We start from the raw sequence: 16,307 nt of genomic DNA, 5'->3' as shown, positions 1-16,307 counted from the left end.
AAATCAATTAAAGAAAAAAACATAATTTTACTAAATTCTACTAAAGGTAAAAACATTTCGAAATGGATGAACCTTTATAAAAATAATGTTAAAAAAATTCAAAATATGTAAATCCTTAAAGTGTCGACTACTGGTACACCTACCCTGTATGCAAAACAATTATATTTACAGAATATTGCATTCAGATTCTTGTTTTCTAACAACAGGAGCTACATATTTTGGTGACCTGAAAGTTCTTGGGGGAAGTCTTACTTCGTTCCGGACACTATTCTGGACAGTCGGGACGGTATTTGGTCTAATTTGGTAGTTATTTGTTACTGGAACGTATGTGTTGGTGTTAGCCGAGGTGACTTTGGTCACTGATGTATTCATCTTTGGACCAAGAAGCTCGTCGACTTGCTCTTTTGATTTGATTTCAACTTCCATCGAATGTTTTTCTTTTTTTACAAATATGCTATTATTCTTCACAAAAATGATGTTGTATCCTTTTTCTTTCAATTTGTGGCTATATGTAAAAAGTTCGTTAGTTTTTTTATCCAATGGTTCATGTAGGCGAATATTTGACATTTGTGGATTTCCTTTCAATTTGTATTTATTCCTCAAAAACATATCCTTGTGCAGAGCATTTTTAAAATACACATGCACTGCCTTGCCGTCTTTTAAAACACCTTCGATGTCATCTTTTGTAATGGAAATGCGCATAACTTCGATTAACTTCATAACTGTGTTTATCGTCGGATCCGTATGATGATTTGATTGGAGGTTTTTGATTATAACTTCATGTTTGTCATTAGTTGCGATCGATCCTCCTAATGCTTGAATGTCCAAATATATACGATGTGGTTGCGGGTTACTTCGGTTGCATAAAGGGCAAGTATTGGACCTGAAAAGAGCCGAAATAAAAATAGAAAATAGATTTAATATATTAAATATTTCACTACCAACCTCTGTAGCCAAGTTTCCAGACAATCACAATGGTATATGTGGCCACATATAGTACTGCAGATGTCGTCTGAACCAAACGCTTCGGTACATATCGAACATGACCCACCCGTAGCCATATCTTTAACAGAAAACGCAAAAAGAAACACACAGCTTAATTACACAAAGGCAATGAATTGAATGAAAATTGCATTGCCTCTGTGCAGTGAAGTTGATTACTATGGCGAACAAAACGAAAATAAGTGGGAGCTTTCATTATCAGTACAGATACGATGTTGCCACATGACAAATATATTCATGTGGATGATGCCCTCAATATTTTAGTTAGTAAAACAATTTTCAATTAAAAGTTTTACATGCATATTCCAACTACAAAATAAATAAAATAAAAATGCCAAGTCATATAAACTCCCACATGACCTTTTGTTGTTTCAGATTGCTGATGTATATACTTTGTATATGTTTTTATTGCAATTTACGTCATTATTTAATATAACATATCAAAAATCTGGCATCCTAATACAAAAAGCTTTTTATATATTTTTTTTTATTGTGCCTAATTAGGGGATCCACACATTAATGGCGTTATTGTTATTTTCAGCTACGCAGAGTAAATTTGCTTTCTCATGATAACTCAAAAATATCTAAATACAATCAATTTGGTAAAAAAAAGTGTCCAAATCCTCAAATGCCAATAAATGGATGTACTGCTGTGTGGGAGCTATAGATGTACCGATGTTGCTAATTTTTTGTAAGAAGATTTTCCAACTAATGAAAACCCAAAATATCAATATACAGCAAAATCGGTTGGGCACATAATTGTACCCCGCATTGTGATTTTATAAGGATTATTAAAACATGTTCCTGTAAAGTGCGATTGATTGATTTGAAAGATTTCAGTATAATTCTAAGCAGGGTATACTAGACAAGCGGCTCTACTTATATACAGACGACTTCAAGATGTATGAAAGCACTGGCCTTGCGCATGTCTTCAGATTGATAAGTGTGTTGGACCACCTATGGGCTATTAAAATCAATTAGAACCCACAACGTCTGGCTCTCCTGGCTTATCTGTACTCCAGTCCTTACTTGTCAAATATTAAGCATGAGCACAATGCAATGTACTTTGTCATTTTTCGTCAGACGCCCTTGATCTGTTCAAGGAAGCCCAATCAGTGTTAGCAAAATTTTGATGTTGGCAACATCGTCATGTTTTTGACATTTGTTCTTTGTATTGTGAATACGAAGTGGTGAGTTTGTTTTTGCATTTGCAATTGCATTGTGCAAACGCTGAGAACAAGAGCGCAATAACATTTATTTTGTACATAATTCGTATAATCAATAACTCGGTCCAAAAGTAGTATTTGTTGTTAGTGCTGCAGCAATAGTCCACTGCATTTGTTAAAGTGTTGTAATTTCTGAATCGTCATCGAGGATTTGAAACAAGTAATGTGAGTAAATTGTGCTTTTCATAATTGGTAGCTAAATTTTGGACTGGCGACACTATGAATCGAATAAAAAGTCGTATTAATCAATGAACATTTTGCTGTTGAATTGTGTTTTTGTTGTTGTTGCTGTTCTTTGACGCCGCTGCAGTGAACATAAACAAATTGCAAATGTGGTGAATAAAAATCTGCCGCAAGAGACGAGAGTCAAATATGATATCCATTGTTTATATTAACCCATAATGTATGAAATAGCATTAGAGAGCCGACGAAGTAAGAAAAATGTCTTGTTTTAAATAATTTCTCTGTACTGGAATGTTTACAGTATTTTTCGGTTAATTGACCCTACGGTTAATTAGTTTCCACGCTTAATTGAACCACATGATGGTTCAAAAATATTTCATTTCGTAGTAAGCGGGTTCGGATAATTGGTTCCTCGGTTAATTGAACAAAAATTTGTGCAAATTTTGATGTGCAATTAACCGAAAAATACTGTATTGCAATCACGTATAAATTTGGGAATTTTTGAAAGTAAAACTCCTTGTACATTAGAACCTTTACCGGGTTAACCTACTTTATGAGGATTTATTTGACGTACATGCAAAGGAATTGAAACCCATTTGGTTAACGAAATCCGGTTAAATGTAAACGTACTATAAGATTGATTTTGTACTTGACTACAACGACATAATTTTTTTTAAGGATTGCATAATTTCCAAAATTGGAATCCAAATTTGGCTTAAGTCTAGTTTAGGGCCCCCTCCCGGATCGTTTTGAAATTTTTACCACATGTAGTCCTTGGGGCCCTGATTACAGCAGTATACTTTTTTTCTTGCGGAAATCGGTATTTCCGGAGATATAGGCCTCCAAAGTTCCGTTGGGACCCTTGAATTTTCACGTAATATTTGAAAATTCACTAAGGCAATATAAGTATCATTTTAAAGCATTTCAAGCCCTGATTACAAAACTTTAATATTCATATTAAATAAGTTCATACTTTCTGAGATATAGGTCTCAAAAATCCGGTAAGTACCTTCCATGTTGTTATTGTGTAATATTGGTCAAGGCAATGTTGGAATCATTTTAAAGCTTAAATACATTCTGTCGCGTAGCCGGTGTTGCCATCTGTCCATAGGAGAAAGCCTTAAATTCACGGCCGAAGGCCGGCTACCCACAAAAACTATTCTAATTAAAAGGAGATTCTGTCGCGTAGCCGGTGTTGACATCTGTCCATAGGAGAAAGTCTTAAACCCCGGCCGAAGGCCGGCTACCCACATACACTATTCTAATTAAAAGGAGATTCTGTCGCGTAGCCGGTGTTGGCATCTGTCCATAGGAGAAAGTCTTAAATCCCCGGCCGAAGGCCGGCTACCCACAAACACTATTGCAATTAAAAGGAAATTCTGTCGCGTAGCCGGTGTTGGCATTTGTCCATAGGACCTATATCTCAGGAAGTATGGACTTATTTGATATGAATATTATATTTTTTTAATCAGGGCCATAGACACGAAAATGGATCCATAAACATGTCATTCATTACGCTATGCCGTGCAAATCGAATGATATATATTTGCATTTACATTAAATCGGGGGAAAACATATATAGGAGCTATATCTAAATCAAAATCATTACACTATGCCAAATTTCGTGCAAATCGAAATATATACAGGGACTTTGATACACCATTTACATTAAATCGGTCGAAACTATATATGGGAGCTATATCTAAATCTGGACCGATTTTCTCGAAACTTGGCAGACATTATTCGAGGCTACCACAAACACTATTCCAATTAAAAGGAAATTCTGTCGCGTAGCCGGTGTTGGCATCTGTCCATAGGACCTATATCTCAGGAAGTATGGACTTATTTGATATGAATATTATATTTTTGTAATCAGGGCTTCAAATGCTTTAAAATGATACCCATATTGCCTTAGTGAATTTTAAAAAATTACGAGAAAATTCAAGGGTCCCAACGGAATTTTGGAGGCCTATATCTCCGGAAATACCGATTTCCGCAAGAAAAAAAGTATACTGCTGTAATCAGGGCCCCAAGGACTACATGTGGTAAAAATTTCAAAACGATCCGGGAGGGGGCCCTAAACTAGACTTGTTCCGAAATTATTGAATAAAGTTTCTCTCTCAACTTCCTCTCACAGACCAAACATTCGCAGGCTTTTTTTTGTGTCTTGAAAGGACGTAGAATTCGAATCTCTTTTGTAAATCTATATTATTGGTCTGATCCCGTACTGCAAGAATCTGCAACAACGTAGAATTAGGTTCAAGCCTTACGAGGCGTATGCAAATATTGAACTCCCTCACTATGCCGAAATGTTATGTACGTTCGTAATAATCAAATACGTGGAATAACGAAGAAAACTAAATGAAATCGAGGAACAAGATTGAATAATAATAAAATATATCAAAATATTCATGTTCTAATATCGAAAAAATAGTAAAAAGTGGTAGATTCTTGCAGTTGAATTTGTTCAATTTTGAAAATTCGTACATCGTCGTATATCTGTTACATTGTTGTGAAAAACATCGAACTAACTAATCAAATATTAGATACAAAACAATATTTTATAAGAAATAAAACTATAAAATGTTGTTTTACAATTTACAAAATGTTTTTTGTAATTGATTTATTTTTTTGCTTACATAAGTTTACATTGGTGAACAGTTTTCATTTTCTTAATTTTTGATCAATATTCTTAAACAATTATTAATACTCCAAATAATAATCTAAATTAAATTTGTGTTTTAACAAAACAGAGCAAAAATTAAGTGGTAATGTGTACACTACTTCTGCTCGTAAAGAAAAACGCACCGAAATGGGTTAAATAATGCCAAACAAAGTCAACGCTGTCATATCGCCAATACAACCGTGCCTTTCTGGTGTGTGGTGAGATACCCGCACTCAAGTTAATTTACTTGTGGTGAATTTGATACGTGAGAAAATAAAATGTCGACGCGAAAACTTTTCATTCATTAGTCAGGCAGAGTAGAGACATTCTTTGTTTGTGAAGAAGTAATTGAACGATTCCAACAATTACAACGGAGTTTCGATTTTCCAGACCCATTTCCAGTGCTTAATGTAGAAGCGAAGAGATCCAGACATTTTATAGCTCGTTTTGCATCCAACCCAAAAGGCAAGGACAGAGTGCAGAGAGGAAGCTGCTGTCGGACAAAGAACCATACAAAATGGACAATGATCAAGACCATTCGGGATTTCGGATGAGACCTATGTCACCACAAGAAATCAAACCGGATATTTCACTACTCAACGAAAATAATGCATCAAACTTTTCTCCAAAACCTGGCAGCCCCGGGCACTTTGGGGCAATGGAATTGCAGGCAATCAATGCTGTAGCAGCTGCTGCTGCCAACAACCAGAACCAAATGTTGCAGACTACGCCACCACAACAACAAATGCAGCAACAGTATCCTCCCAACCACCCACTGAGTGGGTCGAAGCATTTGTGTTCCATATGTGGCGACAGGGCCAGTGGTAAACATTATGGTGTTTACAGTTGTGAGGGATGTAAAGGCTTCTTCAAGCGTACGGTGCGTAAAGACTTGACGTATGCCTGTCGGGAGGACAGAAATTGTATAATTGACAAACGTCAAAGAAATCGCTGCCAGTATTGTCGTTACCAGAAGTGTTTAGCTTGTGGCATGAAACGCGAAGCAGTCCAAGAGGAACGACAACGCGGCACAAGAGCTGCTAATGCCCGGGCCGGTGCTATGGGTGGCATTAGTGGCAGTGGTATCGGCGGTGAAGACTTCAAGCCAAGCAGCTCATTGCGTGATCTCACCATTGAACGTATCATTGAGGCCGAACAAAAGGCTGAGACTCTGAGCGGTGATAATGTACTGCCCTTCCTGAGGGTCGGCAACAATTCCATGGTACAGGCTGATTATAAGGGCGCCGTATCGCATCTTTGCCAAATGGTTAACAAACAGCTCTTCCAAATGGTTGAGTATGCCAGACGTACGCCACATTTTACACACTTGCAGCGCGAAGATCAAATTATGCTGCTCAAGGCTGGCTGGAACGAATTGCTGATAGCCAATGTTGCTTGGTGCAGTATAGACTCGTTGGATGCTGAGTATGCCACGCCAGGTGGTGTTCACGATAGTTCTTTTGGTCGTCGTTCACCTGTGCGGCAGCCACAACAGCTCTTCCTAAATCAAAACTTCTCATATCACCGCAACAGTGCCATCAAGGCCAATGTGGTTTCCATATTTGATCGCATTCTGTCCGAGCTAAGTATCAAAATGAAACGTTTGAATATCGATCGGTCGGAATTGTCTTGTCTGAAGGCCATCATTCTGTTCAACCCTGACATTCGTGGTTTAAAGTGTCGCAAGGATGTTGAAGGATGTCGCGAGAAAATATATGCCTGCCTGGACGAACACTGTCGTACGGAACATCCCGGTGATGACGGAAGATTCGCTCAGTTGTTACTCCGGTTACCGGCATTGCGTTCCATCAGTCTAAAATGCCTGGATCACTTGTTCTTCTTCCGTTTGATTGGCGAACGACCGCTGGATCAATTGATAGCCGAACAGTTAGAAGCTCCAATGTGTTAGGAGGAGTTTCCCGTGGAACTGCATGTGTGATGTATGCAAAGAGAGTACGCTGCATTAAAGTGGGTGTGATTGGTAAAACCATACCGAAGGCTAAGCCTCGTCACAGATACGACCACTACTTGCAGATATTCTCCGAATTCGAATAGTAGCAATAGTTCTATTAAGCTTTTATCACCTTTCTTGTTATACGTTCTTTTAGAAAAACAAAGCAAATGAAGCCAACATCAACTAGCACACTTGTTTTGGTGGCCGCATGCGAGTTCTTTATTGAGTGTTTAAATTCCGGATAATCCAATCTCAACCGATATGCATAGACTGTCTATCGGTCCCCATATGTGATTAAATGTTAATTTGACTTGCTGCTATATTTCCAAATAATCCATTGAGCTAACAAATGCTATTTGTTGGCAACCTAGCACTGTTGGACTCTAACCAGCTGAAATTGAAGTGAATGGAGTGTCTGTGCACTAAAGCCACTTCGATTGACAATTAACACCTCTGTTTTTTTTTTATTTGGTTACATTATTATCTTATTTAGTTCACAATTGCCTTGATTTAGTTATAATTTTTATAAGTGTAGAATTATATATTTTTTTGCTCCTTCTATTTGTATGGATAATTTGGCGTAAATTTTATTCTGTCTATTACATGCTTATTGTCTACGTATGTATGTGACTGTAAAATAAGAATTTAAATAATGTTATACTCTTAACTACTATTGTATATTATTGACGGTTTAAAACAATAATAATAACCTTATATAGATTCAAACATATATAAATACAAAACAAACCGAATAATAAATAAATAGACATTTTATCCTGTTGAATCAAAAACAAACAAAGAATATGAATCCTTAATGGAAAACATGGAAAGCAATTAGAATTTCGTGTAATTTTTAAAATAATTGTTTATTTTTTTAATATAAGTTATGGAATGTTCAGCTACGGCCGTAAAATGTAAAATGTTTCAAATATTATTCTTCCATATTGAATATCATATCGTTACCTAAAATGCAAAAAGGCGTAACTAACAAAAATTTGAAAATTGAGTTTTTGAATGAATATTGTGAATGTCAATAAACTACATGTGTTGACAAAGTTTTACACGTCTGCGGTCAAAAAAGGAGCTTCTATTAACAAAAAACAAAAAGACGTAACTACAAGTGGGTTTATTTGATAAATGCAAAAAGGCGTAACTAACAAAAAATTCACGTTTTTACTTAATTGTTATGACTGCCATTAAACTAAATTTGATTTGCACTTAACTAAATTTGTTAAAAAAATTATAGTCTATTATTCGCCATATGCAATATCACCCTGCCGGGAATACTTTTTCATTTCACATGACATGTTTATAGTTTTCATTCAAAACTGTTTTTTGCTTCTCCTACACAATTATGCTTTTGTTAGTTACGCCTTTTTGCATTTTAGCTGACGATATGTATTTCTGGTTTAAGTTGAACGTAAAAGCGACTAGAATATCAGTATGAATTGTCAATTTAAACGTTTTTTTTTCGGGTTACTTGAGTTTTGCACATGCCTACAGTTGGACGTCTTTAAAATAAAAGTTTCATTCAAAGATGTTGATTTCAGAAACGATTTAAAATAACCTGGCGATCTATTTATGGACGAATTTTAAGAAATAAATGCTTAACTGGGCAATTTAATTTTTACTTAATTTCTTCAACTGTGAAGCAAATTCAATATCGATTAATTTGGAGTAATGTGCTCGGAGAATGTGTTAGGACGTTAGCCTTAGTTTTCCGTTTTTTTGCGATTCATGCTTGGGTTTTGCAATTGAGGTGTTGGAGAAACCTCCCAAGTAGTAATGTGACCTTCACATGTTTTGGATCTTTCTCAAGCTGACCCAAAATTTGCAATAATAGGTGCATTTTTTAATACAGTTTTTTATCTAAATTGATACTGACAAATTGTCTCGCAAAAATAAAAATGACCAATGCTCCCTCGAGGGAGATCCTATATGGATCTTCCGATTGTCCTCACATGAACATGTAGGGCTGTGTATGGAGAAAGGGGTTAATAACAGCCCATATATAATCGAATCAGAGTGGGTCACGCTGGGATAAAATACACGTCTAACGTGTAGAATATAAAATTCGATGTTTAATTGTAGGTTTATTGTTTTTTTTTTTTTAATAAAAATAGTAATGAAATGATAACTTTACTTAAATTATACATATATTTATTTCGGTAATTATTATTTGCAATAATTTTTAAATAGTAGGCATTGCGTTATGCAATTTAAAGACACCTTTAGATATAGACAAATTAGATATATTCAGATCTGAGGATAAAAACAAGCTGTTAAAAAAAAAATAACGATAAACGACACAATCAATAACAATAAAGTTCCACTTCTTCGGAATAAAAAAGTTTTTGGAGGTATTCTTCGATAACAATCATTTGGGTTGGTTCGCATATGTGCAGGAGAATATAGACGAAATATCTTATGAAGCAATAAAATAAAAATAAATTTTTGTGCTCAGTAACGACTACCGCATAAGTGTAAGACGCTCCAAGGGAAAAAATTACACATTGTTTACTAGATATGCAGTTAAAAACCGAAGGTAACTAATGGCTTGAAACTAATTTTCCTGGTATGGTCTTCATTCAATATTTCACATAACAGATCCAGGAACCCTTTTCGAATACAAAAGCATATGTCAAGGATTGTTTGCAGGACAATAGAATGAAAATGCCCTAGGCAGTAATTGGTCTGGAATACAATATTAAACGTTTGTCGGCACAGAACATCGCATTGGTTCAGAATCTATACAAAATAAATGTCATTGGCATTTTATACAACATACAACAGTATTAAATTACTTTTGAAAGCTACAATAAACATCAAAGTAATCTGCAGAAAAGTATACAGAAAGTCGTTCAAAATAAAGGTGGATGCGAAGAATACTAGTAATCAAAACATCTTAAATAACAATCTGAGCTAAAACAATCGAATATACAAAAAAAAAAAAAAAAAATGATTTCCAAAATGTATTTATTTTTGTCCATTCATTTTTATTAATATTTGCTTTCTGTTGCGTATAGAATTTTTTTTTTATTTTGAAGATCTTCACAAAAATAATACAATTGATGTTGGAAAAGTAAAATTTAAACTAAACTCCGTTTTACAATGTAAACATTTCTTGAATTGAACGAAAACTATGTCTACTAAAGAGTGTACTTATTATTTTGGACATGGGTGTATATAGAACTTTCACTTACCTAAAATAAGAAAAAATAAGGTACCTTTATCTAAATGCTTAAAATATTTTTTTACAAGGGTTATAATGGGATCCTTTTAACTGGGAATTTTACACTATTTTTCCGATTTCGTTACAATTTCATACATTGAATCACCAAAATTAGTTTGAAATGTTAGGTTGGTGCGCATGAAATGTCGGATTCTGTTTACATGCGGATGTTTGTCTCCCTGTTTTCATTATACTTTTGTCTTTGGCATAACCTCATTCATAATCATATTGTCCATTGCCAGAGACTCATTTAGCAAAATAGGTTTTCTCGAAGGTCTTCCCTTTTGTTATTTCTTTTGAGTTTATTTCCGATATAAACCAAACCTATCTCATACCTGCTTTCAAATAGCAATCGTAAATTCTTTCTGTTCTCCAAATTGTACCAGATTTGGTACCATTCTGTACTTTTCCTACACTCCCACAGTAAACCAAGTGGCAACTTTCAGAATTCGAGTTCTAACCGTTCACTCAAGTCCAATTTGCACCAAATTTTGTGCTTTTCGTACCCATAAGTACGAATTTCCAAAACTACTTCAGTCATGCACTCCAATAATAACCTTAAGTGCACATTTAAGGATTCCAGCTCTATCCGTTCACCTACATCCAAATTGTATCAAATTTAGTACCATTTATTACTTTTCGTAGACGTTAGTACGAGTATCTAAAACTTTTCAATTTCACACTCCAAAACTATTTTTAATGACAAATTTAAAGAACCCAGCCCTATCCGTTCACATAGATCCAAATTGTACCATATTTAGCACTTTTCGTACTTATGAGTTCGAATTTCCAACACTGTCTCAATCCTGTACTCTCTGTCCATTCCATCTCTATCCTTTTACTCAAATCTAAATTGTACTAAACTTAGTACCATTTAGTACACATATTTACGCATTTTTAAAACTAACTCCATACAATCCAATCCTTAATTTTAATTTAGTACCATTTAGTACACGTATTACGAATTTCCAAAACTATGGACATATCGCAATCCTGCACTCAAACTGTTATATTAATTCAAAATTTCAGGATCTCTGTCTTATCCGTCCACACAAATACAATTTGTAAACCATTTGGTACCAGTTAGTACCTTTTTCCTACACTCCAACAGTAATTTTAATTCGAAAATTCTGGAGTTCAGCTCTATCCGTTCACACATAATTAAGTTGTACCAAATATAGTACCATTTAGTACACATAAGTACTATGCTTCCATATCTCAATTCTATATTCCAACAGCAACCATTATTCCAAATTTTAGGTTTCCAGCTCTCTCCGTTCACCCAAATCCAAATTGTACCAAATGTAGTGCCTTTTAGTACTTTTCGTACACATAAATACGAATTTCCATAGGTGTGTCTATAGCTCAATTTTCAACAGTAATCTTAATTCCAAATTTCAGGTTTTCAGCTCTATCCTTTCAAACAAAATCCAAATTGTACTAAATTTACGAATTTCCTACACTCCAACAGTCATTTTAATTCTCAATTTGAAGACTCCAGCTCTATTTAGCACGATTTAGTACTTTTCGTACATATAAGTACGATTTTTTAATGCTACGTCAATCAAGTAGTCCAATAATAATCCCAATTCATATTTTCAGCATTCCATCCCTATACACTCAACTAAATGCAAATAGTACCAAATTTAGTACCATTTTGTACATTTTATACACATAAGTACGAATTTCTTAAACCATTTCCATACATCAACACCACTTCCCAACCTGCATTCCATATAAAATTTCAAAATTCTAGCTATATATGTTCAATGTATATATAATTAGAACTAAATTTTGTAAAGTTTAGTACCTTTAGTGCACTTAAAGGTCGAATTTCCAAAAACCCTTTTGTACATCTTTCTAACTTTCCATCAGTGACCCACATGCCAAAATGTCAGAATTCTACCTCTTCCCGTTCGCCTAATACAAACCAGTACCATATTTGGTGTTTTTTAGTACTTTTCGTACTCTTCTAGTTCAAATTTCCAAAAACCCAGCCTTATCTCACGCCTACACACCAACAGCAACCTACATTCAAAATTTCAAGCTTCCAGCTTTAGCCGTTTCGTCTGGGCGATGATCTGTCAGTCACTCAGTCACTCACTTAACACTAAGCTCTTTTATATATTAAGATTGTCAAGCTGTAAACCCCAAACATTTGTGTAAACAATCCGATCTATTACTTCTCTCGTAAAAAGAAAAAAAAGCCAAATACCATTTTTGGCCCTCCTCCATGACTGGCAAGCATACTTTGGACTTTTTCACTAAATCCAGACTTATAGTATTGCAATAAAATCCATTTTGAAATGATCTAAAAGAATCGAAATAGGTATTGAAATCAAAACATAGTAATTATAACGGTAAAAATAACTAAAATGTCGAGCTGCTTGTGTTTTGTCCAAGCAAAAATTGAGACAACTCTCTTATCCATAAATTATTATTTATTTCATAATATTTTTTTTATTTCATAAAAATTTATTATTGGAATTCCGCTCTGCTACGACGGATAGTTAATTTATGTTGGGTTCCAGGACATAGCAACATAGAAGGAAACAAGATAGCCGACGAGCTAGCTCGAGGGGACTCACAGTCATCCATTTTTCCGATTGAGAAACGGGACTCGTCTATGTGAGGACGAAGAAGAGCTAGCAACAATTGAACATAAACTCTGTAGATGCCCATCGCTGAGTGGCAGAAGACACAAACAGTTTGAAAGATATGAAATTGATAATCCAGCTTTCTTCTCCAAAATAGACCCCAATCAGATCCTAGGCATTGCCAAAAATCTGTCATGGCTAAAATAACCATCTCTAGGCTCTCCTTCTCCTATTATTTCCTGCTCTCTCCATTCCCCCTTTTTTCAGGTATAAAGGATGATCACAATGGACAATAGTATCCGAGTGAACGGTTGTTACTAACAACCGTACATCCCTAACCTATTTCATAATGAATTTTGCATTAATGCCTTTGTTTTTTAAAGTGAATAAAGTACCCAATTAAAAACTGTAAAATACAATACGATATCGGCATGTATTAACATTGCAATTTTAATTGCCTTGGTTTTGGCCACCAATGTGTATCCAAAAATATCTGTTGCCCTGTATCGTTTGAAGACAAATTGGTGAAAATATCAAATTCTTTGTGGAAGAGGATGACCAATAAACCTCATTATTAAAAATTGTCCAGTCTTGGTTATAAAGGGATGAACGAATTAATTCCACCTTCAGAGTAGATCTAGGCGTGGTGAAAATATTACGAAGTGCAAAGTTTGGATCGAATGGGAACTGCATTCGGATCATGTTAGATTTATAAATGTGCAATATTTTGACACCTTGTGGGGTAGGTACCAAGGGGAGGGCACCGAGAAGACTCATATTCGGATTTGATTTACGTTGTATGTAGCAAAAAAAAAAAAAAAAACTCATTGTGTCGGTATATCAAAACATAGGGTAGATATAATTTTATTTACGAATGTTATGTGTGAAATATATTGAAATGTTGTAGAAGCTGCTATAGTTAAATATCCCATAAAAAACTTTCATGTATTCCTGCATTGGAAACAGTTCAATGGTTTGACCTTTCTTTTCCCAGTGAACATTTCTCAAAATAATTGTTAACAAATTAATATTTATGTACAAATATTTTCCAATGACAGATAATCGAATGCGTAGCAATGACTCTTCCATTTTCTGTCTACTTTATTGAAAATCTTCCATAATAATTTTATTGGCATTGTTTTTCTTTTATGAACATATTTACGTATGTTTGTATGTACACATATTTCCATATATATGATGTGATAAAGACCTAAACACTAAATATCTAGAATTAAAAAAAATTGATCAGATGGAAGATATAGATACCAATACGAACAACGAACACATAAATATATATGTATATGTATATTTATAAATAAACTAAATACGTTCGGGTCCCTTGACTCTTCAAAGCAAAAGAAACGGGAACACGACAAACGGCGGTACCATACATTCGGTATACATACATTCGTTCGAGCCCCATAGACGTAAGCATATTTTTTATGTTGGCCATGAGTTAATGTTAGTTTGCTGTGGTTTTGTCTTCTTTTTTTATGACTAAAATATTTATTAACATTTTTGTTTTTCGTCAGAAGTCCAAAATAGAAAAAAATCTTTTTGTTTTTCCTATGCAATATTTATTTATAAACATATTTAAAAAATCTTGAGCACTTTGCAAGCTTTTTTAATGTTAAATTTAAAGATTTGTTTTTCAGTTGTTGAAATGTTTGAAAACCCTAATAAAATTCCAAATTCTTTTCAAATAAAAATGCTTTTAGTTCACTCAGTTCGACCTAAACTGCGAAATTTGTGTTATTTTTTTTAAATTAAAACACTTTATAAAAACCTACTCAAAACTGGAATGCGAGGAAAATATTCCAAAATGGGTCCACTCCTTCTGGTACCTCCACACCACCACATCCTATTATCTTGACCAACCCCAGATCAAGTCTGAAGATTGGTTCACTACATCATTTCAATATTTATAAATTCAATATAAGGCGAATGGAATGTTCGATTTTGAACAAACTTTGCACAACCTATTATTTTCACCAAACCTAGATCAAGTAGAAACCATTGGTCCACTCTTTCTGGTACCTCCCCCACATAGGATCATATTTTTCACTATATATAAATTTAATATCAGCAGAAGGTATGTCGGATTTGAATTAAACTTTGCACAGTCTAATATCTTTACCAGGTCTACATGAAGTCCGCAGGTAAGACCTATCGGCCCAGAAGGAAGGCCTCCCTCACGAAGGGCCAATATTTTATAAACTTGTAAATCTAATCTGAAGGGAATTGAATGACCGATTTGAACAACCTTAAATACGAAACCTCTTTGATAAAAACATATACAATATATAAAGTGAATAACGTAAAACCTTTGTGTAATCCGCAAAACATGCGCTGACTGTCGGCAACACCGACTGACACATTTTGGTATGGCTAATAATATCTTGTTTAAGAAAAATTGAAGACAATAGAGCCATGTTGGAATCACGATAGAGATTGCAATATTTGAGTTAAAGCTTTGAAATTTTAAACTGGCATTGATATTACTCCTAGGATGTTTAGTATTGCATACCGGTCCACGTTTTGGTGCAGCTCCCATATAGCGTTACCGACAAATTTTCGGTATTTTGAAGTTTATAGACGTGTTGTCCAACTGAAAGGACTGTAATATGGCATACCGAGGTTGGTAAACATCTGCACAGAAAATTATCATTATAGGTTTATGTCTTGATAGAGCCGCTATATAAACTTCCTGTTCGATTTTCGACATTTTGGGGGGTTTTAGCCGAATATTCTAACCGAAAAGGCTAATTTGGCATTTCAAGGTTTCGGAGGCTAGCATACATTTGTGCAGAAAGTCCATGTTTTAACATAGCCCCCATATAAATGTACCGCCAAATTGTCGATAGTTTGAGGGTCTTAGAGGAATTTTTCAACAAAAAAAGGCTCTAGGTCGGCATTCCATGTTCTTGGGAAAGAAAATATAAATGTCCCGCTTGCTATATTAAATTTGACGCACAGGAAGGATCGTCGTCTCCTTTCCAGCCAAGTTTTCCAATCTTAGTGTACCGATTTTTTAAAGAAATTTTGAATGTACGCCACATAATAACTGAACCACGTTTTTAACTCTTTTACAGTTACATTATGGGCCATAGATTCCCATTTTTGGCCATAATTAGACCAGTAAGTTTATGAAATTGATTATTTTTGGTTTGAAAAGTCTCCAGAAAAGTCTTCCAACGAAAATGAAATTTTTGCCAAAATGATTGAACTTTTGGTTGCTGTAGCAGCTTTTTCTGTTGTGTATTTATTTTTAATCTTTATCTGGATCTGATTCTAACTCCATGTTTAAAAAGGCTGCGACCTGTGTGTATTTGGCTGGGCAGTTGAAAAAGTATAGCGTGCCATGTGGACCATTAGCACATATCAGGCAGATATTGCTGACCGTGCCCTCAATTTGTGCCCAATATGAATTGCGGCGGCTACACCATAC

The 16,307-nt window shown here is 34.8% G+C and overlaps 1 protein-coding gene across 3 annotated transcripts in view; it reads left to right on the top strand.

Moving 5' to 3' along the window:
- LOC133328321 (protein ultraspiracle) overlaps window positions 1-6,985 on the top strand; it is a 163,650-nt gene extending 156,665 nt beyond the window's left edge. For 2 of the 3 annotated variants that reach the window (XM_061536887.1, XM_061536889.1), the window contains exon 2: window positions 5,567-6,985. In XM_061536887.1, the coding sequence (XP_061392871.1) occupies window positions 5,594-6,985 (1,392 nt within the window). In that variant the 5' untranslated portion in view covers window positions 5,567-5,593. Of the gene's footprint in view, window positions 1-5,558 lie in introns of all 3 variants that reach the window. The other variant, XM_061536888.1, reaches the window with a different exon arrangement.
- The last annotated feature ends 9,322 nt before the right edge of the window (window positions 6,986-16,307 follow it).

This window comes from Musca vetustissima, unplaced genomic scaffold (assembly GCF_032173495.1).
Source record: "Musca vetustissima isolate MV318-11 ecotype Yass unplaced genomic scaffold, APGP_CSIRO_Mvet_v1 utg4332, whole genome shotgun sequence".
Classification (NCBI taxonomy): Eukaryota; Metazoa; Arthropoda; class Insecta; order Diptera; family Muscidae; genus Musca; species Musca vetustissima.
Note: the sequence above shows the minus strand (reverse complement) of the source record. Positions and strands in the feature narration are given on the sequence as shown.